This window comes from Scomber scombrus, chromosome 18 (genome assembly GCF_963691925.1).
Source record: "Scomber scombrus chromosome 18, fScoSco1.1, whole genome shotgun sequence".
Taxonomy (NCBI): Eukaryota; Metazoa; Chordata; class Actinopteri; order Scombriformes; family Scombridae; genus Scomber; species Scomber scombrus.
The window spans coordinates 9263662-9279088 of NC_084987.1; the positions used below are offsets into that span (position 1 = coordinate 9263662).

The 15427-nt window shown below is 42.5% G+C and overlaps 1 protein-coding gene across 1 annotated transcript in view; it reads right to left on the bottom strand.

Moving 5' to 3' along the window:
• srcin1a (SRC kinase signaling inhibitor 1a) overlaps window positions 1–15427 on the bottom strand; it is an 80137-nt gene that overhangs the window by 30145 nt on the left and 34565 nt on the right. Inside the window, exons 2-4 of the mRNA XM_062438523.1 lie at window positions 11214–11246; window positions 10010–10359; window positions 2901–2927 (exon numbers count right to left, since the gene is read on the bottom strand). Of these exons, the coding sequence (XP_062294507.1) occupies window positions 2901–2927; window positions 10010–10359; window positions 11214–11246 (410 nt within the window). The remainder of the gene's footprint in view (window positions 1–2900; window positions 2928–10009; window positions 10360–11213; window positions 11247–15427) is intronic.

Below are 15427 nucleotides of genomic sequence, written 5' to 3' on the forward strand. Positions count from 1 at the left end.
TACGTGGTTGTTATACTGACAGCAGCTGTTGAAAACATGAACAGAAAATGGAGCCAGATACCATCACAACAAGCAACTAGTTGAAAGTCACGAGTTAAAACAGTCATTCTGTGCCAACCGAAACATGGTAGGTCCTCTATCCATGTGGGAGAAACACTGATTTTTAATGTGAAACTGCTTTATTCAGTGTTTTTACTGCTGTAATCACCAGGTCTGCTAGGTTTGGAGAGGAGGACACCTCTGCTGATACTTTGGCTCCTGGTAAAAATCTCCTGAAAGATGAACACTGAAGGAATCCTAACTAGGAGAAGCTGACTGCAGAGTAAAGTCTGTCTAAAGGAAACCGTACCGCAATGATGGTTGTTTAACAATGAAGACAACAACTTCAATGATCCCATGCTCTTTCACAAAATCTCCAAACTCCATCTCTTGTCATTGTTTCGATTGAAAGAACCCTAGCAGCAGAAAATAACATATTTTGTGTTTAAAGTTTTTAGTATTGTTGGCAACATGACAGTTTTTTCCACTCAAGATGTTTTATTAAAAAAAAAAAAAAAAAACTACCCATTTGTTTGTTTTGTATTTGAAGTGTCATTTCTCATATTCACATACCCACAAGGCCTTGCAACCCACCTGAAAGTCCTGCAGGATCTAGAATCGTTTGGTTGTGCAATAGATTTATGTGACAGGCAGGCCTCTAAATTTCATATCACTCTTGTTTGAGGTTAAAGTACTTGTGGGATAAATTGCTTAGCCTTCCCCATGGGTCATGGCATATGGCTATTGATATTCAGTGATATTTCCACCCTGTCCAAATGATATTGTGAGCAGGGATTCAGGGAAGACTACACCACAGATATGCCCAGGGCTCTTTCCTTGTACACACAGCCACACACATCAATATGTTCTGCAACTTTCTCTGTTTAGATAGTACTCCTCCCTGCCACTCTCTATGAGGTACAATGTCACACCAGAGTGATAAACAATGCAAAGCACACCAGCTAACAAACAGGCTAACCTCTGTAAATTCAGTATAAGTAATATGCTGTATACCCAGGTCTGTTCCTATATGGACCCGGAACTATAACCGATAAATTATTGAGAATTATTACATTTTGGTGAAGCACTTCTATTTTAACAAAGCACAGCTCTTCAAGCCTTTACGGCACTGGTTTACAGCGTAAACAGAGCTATTAATCAGAATGGACAGAGTCTTATATGTTCATTCTTACCATAGCCAGTTCAAAACCAGTATGGCTGTGGCGATTGTGAAAAGCACAAATCTTTTGAGCATATATACCCACTTAAAATGTATGATTGAGGGCACTGGGAATAAACGATTTAAGAGACCAATTTCATCGATCCACCAGAATCTTAATACATTTCAGATTTAAAATCCTGGCTGGACAAGCGAGAGTTCACTTCTCTCACTGAACGAGAGAAAGTGGGGGAATGGGATAAAAGAGGATCTAAGAGGGAAAAGAAGAAAAGGAGGTGTTAAAGCTGGTCAATTTTTAAGATGTGTTGAGATTGTTTATTATAAAATAAGACTAGACTGTTAAGATGTGAAATAGTTGGAGCGCAGGTGGTCGAGTGGTTAGAGCGCATGCCACGTACGCAGTGGACCCCAGTTAGAAATCCCAGCCGGCGGACCTGCACTGCATGTCACACCCCCCCTCTCTTTCCCATGTTTCCTTTCTGGCAACTATCAAATAAAGGTGTCTCTGCCTGAAAAAATTCTTAAAAAAAAAAAAGATGTGAAATAGTTGGGGTTTTTTGTATTTGTTTTAGTATGCACTTTTTCAAAAGCTCTCTGTTTAACGCAGCCCTTATTTCGATTAAAATGACAAAAGAACATTTATTTATTATTAGAGTACTAATTATTTATAATCCCTCCAGTTCAATATGAAAACTTACAGTAAATATTGCTGAAATATTATTGAACTGTTGTTGATACAGCTACTTCAATATATATTGCACTTAATCCTAATCCAAGTTACTCATTATAATGTTCCACACCTTTGCTTGTGGAAATTTTTCTCTAATTGGACTTCTTTGAATTTTAATTGTATACCCCTGTTGTATACGTTGATTGTCATGATGCCGACCATCTCCGGTATACACAACCCAAATTTCCTCTCTGCAACCTGTGGATAAAACACATTCCGTAGGCCAGCCATGATTCAAGCCTCTGTGCTAATGTCATAGCATTATTTCAGTAATGCCTCAGTTGCACGTCTGAAATGTCTTCTTAATGTCTTAGTCAGTCTGACTAATACATCAACGAGGTCACATGGCTCCGAGCCATTAATGCTAGCTGACTAAGGTATTATAAATCCCAAAAGAGTAGTCTTATGCAGATTAAATAGAGCTGGAGAAGTTTAAGCTGTCGCCACCCCTGACATCTCTGCCACCACAAGACACATACACGCATACACGGACACACACACACAGACACAAACACAGACACCCAGACACGGACACACACACACACACACACGGACAAACACACACAAACACGGACACAGACACGGACACACACACACGGACAAACACATAGAGACATTGACACGCACCGACACACACACACACACACACACACATGCATTTAAATAGCATGGAGATGCCAAGTGAGGTAGATGTTGCAGGAGTCAGGGGATCAGAGATAGGCTGGTGATGCCCAAGGAGAGTGATGTGATGCCACAACACACACACACACACACACACACACACACACACACACACACACACACACACACACACACACACACACACACACACACACACACACACACACACACACACACACACACACACACACACACACACACACACACACACACACACACGATAGATGGGGGAATGACAAACACACAGGGACACCTGGACGTAGGACTGACCTTAAAGCTCCAGTAGTTGGGCTGTTGCTGTGGAGTTTCATGAAGGACAATGAGGGAAGAGAAGGAAACAGAGGAAAAAGTTAGATATTGACCTCTCTAATAATGGCTTATGCTTGGTGATGAAAACGGAAACCTTTATAAAGGAGAAATGGTGTATTGACCAAACTTGATTAAAGAGGATAGAGGCTGACTGCAGGCCTTCAAGACAAAATCCAATGCATCCTGCCGAAAAACCATTATCAGTCCCATTTCCTAAATTGTTTTTGTGTGATGTGCTCCTTTTCTGACAGATTATTTATGAAACTCATTAATATTGTTGACAGCTTCATCTAATTCAACTATCTAAACCCACAATCATTAAGTTTGATTGGTGTTAATGCATGGGGTGGCTGTGTTTTGCAGGCGTTGGGTTACAGCACACCTGAAACAAGATTGCTCTGTTGGCTGTAACTGGTGAAGGGGAGGAAATGAAAAGAGTGAAATTGAATCAAACAGCAGCCCACTCTGTTGTTCTGATGTTGGCCTCTCTCCCAGACTTCTCCACCACAGGCAAGCAACCGTTCTGTCTCGTACTCGCTCTCTCCTGTCTCTTTTGCTCTCAATCCACCTGCCGTGCTCTTTTTATTTGAACCCCACCACCTCACCTGTTCATTTTTACCATCTCATCTCTGTATCTCTCATTTGTTCTTTTGCCCTTCCCTTTGCTCTGACATGTATGAAAAGGTGCTCACATGTTGGCCAAGTCCTCAGGAAGTGAGCATTCCATTATAACATAATCACCCCACAGTCAAAACCAGGCCAAGCCACTGATGGCCCAGAAATACCTCAAAATGACATGGAAAATTTAAAAAAGATTGGGCAAGGTTCATGAATTTTAATTCTAATCCAAACTCTTATTCTAGTTCTTATTCTTATCTACAGGCAATTTTCAGTCCATTCAGCCTCCCTTCTGCAGGATCCATATTACAATCCTGGTGCAGAAATAAAAAACAGTGATGGGAACATTTTGATTTATGATAGTTGGTGGTTTTTCATTATCAGCCTTCCATTTTAATATGGTCACAACAAAGACCTCGATTATTTCAGTAAACACGGGCATCAGGGAGAACATTTTCAACTGATTATTACCTTACTGTAATCTAATCTTTGACTTAATGTTCCCTCATTTGGTCATCTTGCCAATTTTCTTTTTCATTTGATGCTCCTCACCCTCCATTTCTTGCTCTCTTTTCTTTCTGTATTTTGGTGGAAAATCTTGCTTGGTCTCGATACAGAATTGAGTGACTTATTCTAAATCTAATACAGTGTATTATATTATATGTATACTATTTACAGATTTTATACTACACAGGCTGAATCTGTGTCCCAATTCCACACATACTAATTTACAGTACATATACTGCTATTCTTTGCAGCTAGTATGCAAGGAATCAATACAGGAAATTATACGGCGTGTGTTGTCAATCATACGATTCTCAGAAAGGAACAACCAATAAAAGCTGTTTCACCACTCTCATTGATTTTTTTAAATATTTTGTAGCTGTAAGTAATCCTCCATTTCTGTTGTACATTGATTTGCAGTACAACAGTATCAAGAGCAGTCAAGCAGATTTATTATGCATAGTGGCATTTTATTACTTGAATGTGTTGTATGTGCTCCGCCCCCCAGCAGGCTTTGCTAATGATTTACCCCTATGAGGCTCTGCCTCAGTTCCTGAGTCACCTTTCACTTACCACCTTTAAGAAAGGGTCATTACTTTGAACTTTGTCACCATCTGGTGTTGTGCCTCTGACAGTTTCTTCCCTAGTACAAAAAACACTCAAACAAACAGCTTTTGGAATGCATCTGGCAAGGCAAATGGATGACATCCATAGACCTGACCAATGCGTACCTCCACATCCCCATGCTGCCACGCCACAAGAAGTACCTGTGCTTCATGGTCGGGGGACGTAGTTACGAATACTGCCGCCTCCTCTAAGGAGACAGCACTCAGGGAGACAGGTGGGACCTACATAGATGACTGACTGATTCTTGCTGCATTCAGGCAGAAGGTCGAAGCCCATATAGCACCGGGTCAATCCAGCATATCATCCAGTTGGGTTTTGCCATCAATCCCAGCAAGAGCACCCTGCAGCCAAGCCAACAGATGAACCCTGGGCTGCTCTTTGATTCCCACATCATGACTGAACAACTGCCTGTGGAGCATGTGGAGGTGATATTACAGCTGAAGTGATGTGTGAGGTACACAGCCTCAGTGCCGGGGGAAAGCATCATGTCAGTCCTCAGGATGTTGTCTGCAGCCCACCTGGTTGTGTACCAGCTCATAGTCTCTGGGTGCATCCCTCTTTATGTCCAGGTCTTCATAGATGCTCTCCTGGCTGGTTGGGGCAGGACCCCTGACTAGGCCAGGTTGAGCATCCCCTGCCACATCAACCTGCTAGAGCTCACAGCAGTGGTGAAGGTGCTGCGCCAATTTGCCTCGCAGGTGAGTGGGAAGTGAGCGTGTCATGGATGAGGTCTGTATCCATTCTGACCTGGGCAGATCACCATCTCTGCTCCATGAAGGTCTGCCATGTTCCTTGGTCACTAAACATGGGGGCAGACAAGTCCAGAGGGTGTCCACTCGGGGAGGAGCGGAGCCTCTCCCATAGTTGCAGAGATCAGATTCAGACAACCAGTGGCTGACCTGTTCATATGCCAGGAGAACATCCATTGTCCTCTCTCATTCTCCCTGATGACAATCGACGACCAATTCACCTGAGGGCTTTTTTCTCTCCTCTTCATGCTGATGGGGAGGAGGAGCGCCTTCATACTCTGTGCTTCGTGCAACGCACTCTGCTGTTATGTGGAGTGCACTGCATCTTTCAGGATGCAGTGCTGGTTGTTGGTTGTTCATCTGCCATGGAGGTCAGGCTCATGAAGGTCCTCTTTCGGTGAGTCTTTTTACTGACTCTGTGTCTGAGTCTATGATGCAATTCACAGAAGTTATGAGGCCTTGGGTGTCTGAGGGGAAACTCCACCAGGGGCATCCCATACTCTATGGCGCTTGTCAGGGGTGTCTCAGTGGAAGAGATATTTTTTGGCAACCTCCTGGTCAGACTGCTTGTTTTGTGTCTTATTCAGTGCTTGGTGCACAGTCTTAAGGGACCTCATCTGGAGTACACTGAGGTGTTTTTTGATCCAGTTTATGCTGGCATTTTTCCATCCAGTGCAAGATCCTCAGGCAGGCGGAGATCGACCGCTGGAAGGCTGTTGTTTCTTGGTTGTAGCTGGGTTCAGACTAGTGTTGGTTAGGGTCCACCTTGGAGTACATCTCATTCTTAATGGCCTTTGGTTTAGGTTTTAACCAATTGCTAACCCTGTTAGAGAGTAAAGCATGTACGATGTACGATGTACGACAAGCCCAGCTGGTCCCAGTTATTTGTCGCTGAGTTTCAATGGGAGATGAGCAATGAGAGTGCTGGGGCTTTATAGGGGGAGGATGCTGTGTGGGTGCTACGCCCTGAATTGGTGGTAATTGCAAGTCAATTTTTCTCTGGTGCTGAGCCAGAGCCTCGTAGGTGTAAACCAATAGCAAAGCCGGTTAAAGAGCTATGCACATACTCATAGAACTGGAGTTACATGCAGGTACCTAATATTTTTCCCTTGTTAATGCACTACTCAAACCATGCTTAGAATTATTCATAGCAGTACTAGGAGTTCGACACAATAACAGGAATATCATGAAATCCTTTCTCTACGAACTGACATGCTGTAAAAACAGTGTTGAGTGTTGAGTTATCTGAATAAGAAAACTGAATAATATAACCTTGATTCTAAAAGTTAGTAGTTATTGCGAGGCATTTTATTGTGCATTGTTCTGTCCATCAAGTAATGTTTGGCTGATGGAGAGGAGAGAAGTGCTCTGTATAATTTTAAATGTTAGAAAACATTGCATTTATCTGGAAGTGCCTAGCACTGGCACTGAGGCAAATGGGATTCAAACTGATATGGAGCATAATCACAACCCACGCTTCCTTTTCCCCATAGCAAATATATTTTCTAGCATCAACATGTCAAAGCAGTTATTGTTAAGACAACTGTTTGATGTGTCGCTAAGCACAATTTATAACTCCTATATTGACCCCATACTGTCACTGTCCAATGAAAACTGAAGGATTAAATGCTCAAATATGGGTTAATATAAAAGGAATGCCTTTATAGATGATTTTGGATGATATCGAAAATGCATGATCACAAAGTTTAATACAAAACTATTTGTCTTAGCTCATAAAATATATATATATATATATTTTACATACAGTGAGACCTCTGAAACTATATACCACCCTCTTCTCCTATACCATACTCCTCCTCTGAAGAAAAGTGGTTCATGAGTGAAAGGTCATAGATGAAGTTGTTCACTTTCAGGGATAAAATAATGAAGTCTTTCCAGGTTGTACTTGGCCTTGACTATCTGATAATGTGTCAGTCACATTTTAGTGTGGCTACCAGTGAGCTTCGTCCTTGACAATCTGCTGAACTGACAGCGGCTCGGGAGCACTATTGGTGTTTCATAAATAATTGCTGTTCACTTGTTCAGACGTTAATGATTTTATTTTCCCACAAAGCTAAATTACTCTAAGGACTGGCTTTAAAGCGCATAAGTGATTTGTGGTTTTGAATGTCTGTCCTTGTCAGTGTTTCTCTGTTACTTTAATGAGGCTTATTCAAAGTTCTGAGGTAAAGCAAACACATTCATTCTTGACTGATTGTTGTTTTAACTGTTGCTCTGCTGACAGTTGCAGATATATTGCACTTGAACTTTGAGTTGCAAATACGAGGCTGGGAAGGTTTGAGAGCAAACTGAGGAGGGCCTATCTCAGTGTATGTTATTTCTACTCCCCTTAACAATTTCTCAATCCTGGCAGTCATCAGTTCGAACAATAAAGAAATCTGCACTGAAATTATACTCAAGACGTTATTTAATACTGTCAATCGTTATGACACCAACTCCTTCAGCAATACTCCCAGACAGACAAAACTCTACACTCAGGATCTACTACTGAGCTGAAATGTACATCTTGTTATTTTTAACCTCCTGTTGAATTAAATATGCTTTAAGCCCTGAGGAGAAATAGTTACTGATGTATGTTTGAGATGTCAGATTAGAACTCTGCGCTAAAGGGATAAATGCATCTCTGGCTGCTAACTAAAGACACCCATGTATATATTTTCACAGGCATGTGTATGTGCACTCAGTGGATATAGCCACAGAGCTCTAACTGAAGGACGGAGCCTTTCTGAGTAGAGCGATGTATTACCTGACCTGCATGTAAAGCAGGCTGTACTCACATCACCCCTCCTCCACCCCTGTCTCTTTCTCTGTCGTCATACTCTTTGTACTCCCCCCCCACCCCCCACCTCAATCATTCTTACTCTTTTTCCCTCTAACCTCCTCTTGTCCAGTGTGGCGTTTTAATGTTACTGCAGCCTCTCTCCCTTTCTCTCTCTCTTTACTAACACACACTAGTCTGCACAGCAAACAAAAAACAAAAAAATATTCATCCAGAGAGATGCACAAAAGGCTCTGTGTACAGTTTACAGTATCGTCCACTCAGCCTTCGTCTAGCCTGGGTTTCTGCCTGCAGAGCATATGCACAACGTCACCACAACAAACACAACAGGCGTGGAATCTAATCCCAGCTGGCACATCCTTATCCCACACATGCACACACACACACCTCTCTCTACAACAGCCTCCAGCTTCTAGTTTCAGGCTTCAAGTCCCGTCTCACCTGCAGTGCACCTGTGCCTGTCCACCACTCCAGTCATCCCAGGCTGTCTGTCAGGTGCAGTGAATCCTCATCGCGGTTTTTGCCGGTGTCTCCCTCCCTTTGCTTCTCCAACCCTCCCTCCCTCTCACTCTCAATCGCTCTCTGTCTCGCTCTCCAGTAGCACATGCGGCGGAAACTCTTTATTTAATTCATTACAACACCAGCCGATTAACTCATTCGCAGATTGGTGGCTGGCTCCTGCTGGTGCTGGCTAATTGAGCAGCGGGCTGCTTGACTGGCTGCTTCCCTACTCTCCAGCCCCTCCTTCCCCCCTCCCTCGTTCCTCGCTGTCCATGCTCTGCACATCCAGGAGATGACAAGAAATCCTGGGATTTGCTGCTTTCCCCCGTGCAGTGAAAATGCCCTGTCACTTCAGGATTTGTCCATTCTCCCGACTGCCGCTTAGAATTTTTTTTTCACTGTCTGCCTTCCACTCGTTATTTTTCTCTCCTTTCTTCTTCTTTATGATTGTACAATTACCCCTTCTCTACACAACCTGACCTTTGCAATGCGATATCCCTTCTTGCCATATAAGGGAGAGGTTGCCACGGCAACTGTGGACTCCACCTGTCTTTCACCCATCCTCCCACGCTTACTGGCTCTCTCTCTCCCTTTCATTTTTTCCCCATCTCCCCTGATGTGCTATTCTGTCATATCATTATAGTAAATGCACCTTTTTTTCAATTACACACAGCAAATGTGTTTACACAAAGAGAGCCTGTTTGTGTTGAGTATAATGTGTGTGAGAGCGATAGTGAAAAAGAGTGAGAGAAAGAGGTTGAGACTGTGGAACTTGTCAAAGTTTAAAATTATATTTGGAGGGAGCAAGAAATGTTGGATTGATGAAGAGCAACTGAGTAACATTATCTCCAAGTGTTACAAGTGCCAGCAGGGAAACGCTGAAAAGCTTGGCTGTGATGACTTAATGAAGACATCTAATAATAAAGATCACCCGACAGGCTTTTGTCATGTACTTTCTCTCCCTCAATGAACAAAATGTTCAGCATTGTGCTGCTTTCACTCTGGATGCTATCTGTCAAGAGACTTTTTGTTGCCTGATGATAGATATGACTCCACTCAACTCCACATAATCAAATTGACAGTACTGATAAGTGTGCTTGCCAAAAGAAGCATAAGGTGAGTAATACATTAAATGCCAAATGTGTTTCAAAATAATAGAGAACGACTTATATTGTCATTTGACAATGACATTAGTATGTTTATCTATAGCAAATGTTGTCAGCAATCACAATTATGCTCAAGAAACCCTCATGAGGTGCTGAACTGTGTACCTGTTCTCGTGCAGACCGCTCTGAGGTGCCCCTCATGCTGGCGTGGGAGGGTGAGGGTGATGGTGGGTTGTGGTGTGGGCTGTGGTGCGGATGCTGCAGCTGCTGCTGCTGCTGCTGGTACTTGCTCTTCAGGTGATCCATGAAGGCGTCCCTCTTGCGTTCCATGTCAACCTTGTGCAGGTTTGTCAGGGCCTCCAGACTCTGAGCAGCGCTGACGGTGTGGCGGTGCTCCGACGTGTGCACCAGGCCCACATTGGAGAACCGCCGAGCGCTGTTCCCCAGCGTCCGGTACTCTCGTGGATATTCCAGATCATCTGTCGAGATCATGTGACTGCCACCACGCTCGGGATCTGAGGGATGGCGACAGAAAACAAGAAGGGAAGAAGGAAGGGAAAGAGGAGGAAAGAGGTGGAAAAGTGTGCAAAGAGGAGGTGAATCATCAGCCACACAAGCATGCAGAAAGATTTCAGGGTGGAGACGTACATACACACAGAGCAGACACACATAGGTGGGAACAAATGAAGCAGAGAGAAGGAGAGTGGAAAAAATAAGGCACAGAGGGGACAGGGGAGAGAGAGAGAGAGAGAGAGAAAGAAATGGGATGGGATGTTAGACTATTTGCCACCAGGACAGAACAGTTCCCTGCAGAAATATTGATTTCAAGTTCTGAAGGGAAGAAAAATAAGAAAAGTAAAATGCTTCTGCAATAGATCAAAGGAAGAGGCTAAAAAAAAAAGTGTTTTGCTGGATATTCCATTGTGATATGTTTGCTTGTCATCTCAAGTGGCTTTAATTGTTGTATATCGAAATAAGGTTAAAAAAAACAACGACAAAACTCAAAGTTGAGGTTATTCAAGGTCAGCTGGGAACACAAGGAAACACTCCTGTTATTTTTGTCTTTGTTCTCGCGTTTTCTAACCAACTCTTGTCCATCTATCCAAGCTTTCCCTCCATCCCCTGACATCCTCTGTCTCTTGTCTGGAGGTTACTGATTGTGGTGTCCGTTTTTAAGAACGCACATCCCTCTGACAGCCCATGGCCTTTTATCGGCGCTCTAACTGACAGGCAACATAGCCCGAGGTGGAAGGCACACAGGACAGGAAGGTAGACGGTATGGTTACACAAAAAATATGTGACTGGAAAAACGAATGAACTTGAAGCGTGATAAAAGAGCAGGGAGGGAGCCATTTGCCCGGCGAGTTACCTTGTTTCGGAAAACAGGCCCCCCCGGCGTTGGCTAGAAGAAAAACATGCCACGGGTTAATTTGTGTGTTTGTGCACAGATGTGCAAGCAAACGCACCAGAGGAACATCACATGACGATCAGAAAAGAGCTATCGTGAAAAGATAGCACTTTCTCTGAATTACAATTAGTTAATGCATTATATATGCATTATAATGTATTCATAAGGGTTAACATACATGTGGGGAAATGATTTGCTATGAATGCTAATAGTGTCTTACAATAACCTCCAGAATGGTAAATGTGAAGTGTCACACAAAAAACAATTTAGAACAATTCTTGAAGTAGTTTAAAATCATACAAACATATTTGACTAAACTAACTCCTAATAAACTTCCCAGTTTAAGGAAGTAGAAAAAACAATCAACTCAGAGAAGGATAATTAAAAAACACACTAAACTAAAAACATAAAATGTGCTGAGGATTAATACGGCTGAATAGAGTGGACCATCTGCACATTAAAGGCTCATCAGCACCATTAGGATGAGCTGAGCAAGTGAGCAGCAGAGGGAGTCTCCTCGGGGCAGGAGCAACAAATGAACTGTTAGCGAACGCACAGGAAGAGGAGGAGGCCATGCTAGACGGAGGCCCAACAGAGCTCCGATGGACAAACCTTAACGCAGAGGAAGCCTGGTGGGGGGCAGAAGGTCTGGGATCATTCCGACACAGCTCCAATCAAACTGCGTGCTCATTGTGAACCCACTTCTCAATCTATTCATTCTCTGAGAGATATCACACTCAAGTGTGATGAACTGTTTGAACACTCTGCTCTTACATTCAGCACATTATGAAGTGCTGATAAACTGAGCAAGGGTGAGGTGAAATGGACTGACCTCCTGGCTAATAGCATTAGCATTGAGCTCTGCGCTATACACCGGGGCCGCTGGCCATACTTATCTGGACCCCCCTGCCCTCTGCGATCTCTCGTTTACACTTCATTAGGCCAGAGCTTATTGTGCATCAGCTAACAAGGACCTGACTCAAGGGCCCCGTTACAATGGCTGGCAAACCCGGGCCTATGTACGATGGCCTATTGTGACTGGGCATTCTCAACAGTGGAAAGCTGAGTAGGCAATACTGTCTCTCACAAAATATGTAAGGAATACATTGTGCATCACCAAAACAATATTCCTAACATTTATAATTATCAAGAAACCTTTAAGTCCTAACAGAAGTCAAAATGCAAAACAAGTTACTAACTTGCAAACACCTGCGAAAATAATTTAGCTTCTTCTTTGTTTTGAATTCAATTTAAAATTGCATTTCTCTGTACTCCACTGGCTTTGGATGCAGCCCGGAAACTTTCCAATCTGCACTTTGTGGATATACTTTGCAAAAATGTCTATAAATCCCTCATCTCAGCAGAGTAGAAGTTGTGTGGGCAGGAGAGTAAGAATGGAAAATGGAAACAGGTTATTCATCTTTTCTTTCGTCATTCACAGCCAATGTATTTCCATATAAGCTGGCAGACAATACCCCTGACAGCCAAAACAATCTGTGCAAGCCCACGCAACGCCAGCATCATTTAAACCTACATAAAAGAACCATGATGGGGTGGGTTTCTGGTGAATGCTTTATCACAAGAAAGCAATGTCTGTCAGCAAGTCTGGGTCTGCAGCAGGCCAAATTACAAATACAAAGACTCAGAGGCTCCTGGAGAAGGTACAGTATATGGGTCAATTAAATAATGGACAACCTGAATGATAACTGTAGCCCGCAATCAGAGCCGATACAATCTGTAAACTCAGCCAATGAGGCCTGGGCTGCACTGCCAAGAAAGAGCACACTCAAGGGGCATTAAACTGCCTAAATAAAAAGAGCCTGTTGTGTTGGACAATGGCTGATAAGACAAACAGGGGTGGAGAAATTACCTGTATGGAGAAAAGGATACTGCGAGGCAAAAAAAACTAGCTATTAAACAAATTCTTACGACCAAATGCAACCTGATTAAACATTCTGACTCCATTTGGTCTATCTCTGCAAAAACAGATCAAGCTTAAATCCTCCACAGATTGAAGATTAATAATAAGAACGTAAGAAAACGATTTATTGTTTAATATATTGTAATTTGGTTATTTTTTCCCTCAGATGTATTAAGAGCTATCCTGCATTTCACTGAGTCATATTCTTCATAACTTTCCACTTGCAGTCACCAGTCTCCACTGTCTTCAATAAGTTATTTATACAGCATATGTAGGGAAATTCAGACAGTGACAGTGACACACACACACACACACACGCACACGCACACGCACGCACACACAGACACAGAGAACATTATTATGCATCACTATAGCCGAAGCCTAGACCACAAAGTCCCAGAGTGGGAAAAGGGCTTTTCTTCTTCACAGCCACCTGCTGAATTGGACTTTCAACTCGGGAAAAGAAGGTGCTGCTCATCATGTGCATGGACATATGGCATAGTGAGGAGAATCAGAAGGTGAGAGGGAAATGTGGATTGGGTCTGCTTTTATGGATTTGCAAGAAGCAGGCAGCGTGGCTTTATATTTTGGGCATGTTAAACAAGTGGTCAGAGGGAGTGGAGGGTGTAAGAGGCTTCAAGTCTCCTAGAATGATAAGAGGGCTGCAAACTGCACATATGGAAACACAGCTCTGGATTCTTTAATAACTAAATTAAATCAAATATTTTGTTACAGCTTAAGGCTACATGAGCAACTCCCGTCTTGATGCTGGATTTACCCACGCATATAAATATTATTTGGGTGGATACAAATATATCTGTACTCCCTCTCTTGCTATAAAATGGGATGTGAGTTGGAAAATACAGGGGTTACTGTAATTAACGCTTAAAAAAACCCAACAAAAAACCCAACTGCAAACGCTTTTGGTAAAGTACTTCCCAGAAGCCAGATTGTTTTTGTGGGCTTTGTAGTAGCGAAATGTTAATTAATTATGTGTACTAATTGAAATGTAGCTCTCTGAATACAGTCTGTCTCACCTCATTGGCACATCCAAAGTCTTCTCTCGCTGTGATTTCAATAGTCTTCATAGTGCACCGTTAGACAGCAGGAAAATTAAGTGGCCTGAGTTACTAAATTAGCAAGAGGGTGATAAATCAAAAACATGTTGGCAGTTTAACGAAATCCCAGAAACAAAACTTTCTATCCAGAACATTATGTCAAGAAGACTTTGAAGTGTTTGCACAGCTGCTAAAATTAATGATCTACATTAGACAAGAGCAATACATTTGGCATCATTGTACCAGGCAAACTATGTATTAATGAATGTGCTGAAGCCTGCCACCAAAGTACTAAGGAAAGGCATTCTGTCCCTCATTACTCTTTTAAAACAATTCAGCAATATGCACTTCTTTACCTTCACTTTTTAAACATATTTTTGTCTGTCCAAACACTTTTAATGCATGTCACTAGAGATTGACATAAAAACAATATATTTATTCACATACCATACAGGCAATATTTAGGGAGAATAGGTGGTCATTACATTCAGCCTCCCTGTGTGGTTCGGTTTTTTTGTGGATCTTTGAAAATATATTTTTTAAATCTCATATCTGATTACCTTTTCATATTGCACTGTTTATTACACATGTAATTAAACCAAACATTCAATCATCTTTGTCCTCCCAACTTTGTTTTTTCTCTGTGAAGGAAAAATTATAATTGAGGCTACTTTTTTTGATAGTGCATTGTCCTCCCAGAAGGTCTGTAGTTACACAGATAGTGTGGGAAGGCAAAGCAAACTCTCCCCTCTGATACACAGCCTAATTTACTGCAAGCATGGCCGGGCTCCTTATAGGATGCTGGCTGTGACAGCACAGAGAGGATTGACTGGCTGAATATTAACCAAGGAAGAAGTCGGGGAGAGGTAAAAGCAAGTACAAGTAGGTGAAAACTGCAAATCCGGCACATCTATTAAGTCTACAGGCAACAGGAAATAAGCCAATCAGCCAGTCCTACAGCTATTGGCAATTGTAACTCTATATGCTCCGGTGGGAACAGTTAACAAAAATAACTAGAAGGAGAGAGAGGCATGGCAGGATTAAATATAACCTAACAACCGATCAAGTCTCTAAAAGCCTGCAGGTCACAACTCAAGAACCAACTAGGAGGCTGCAGTTCCACATGTACTAAACCTTAAAATGACAACTGAGCCCCATGTAATCTGCTGCCATACATTAATGATTTGAAGGCCTGT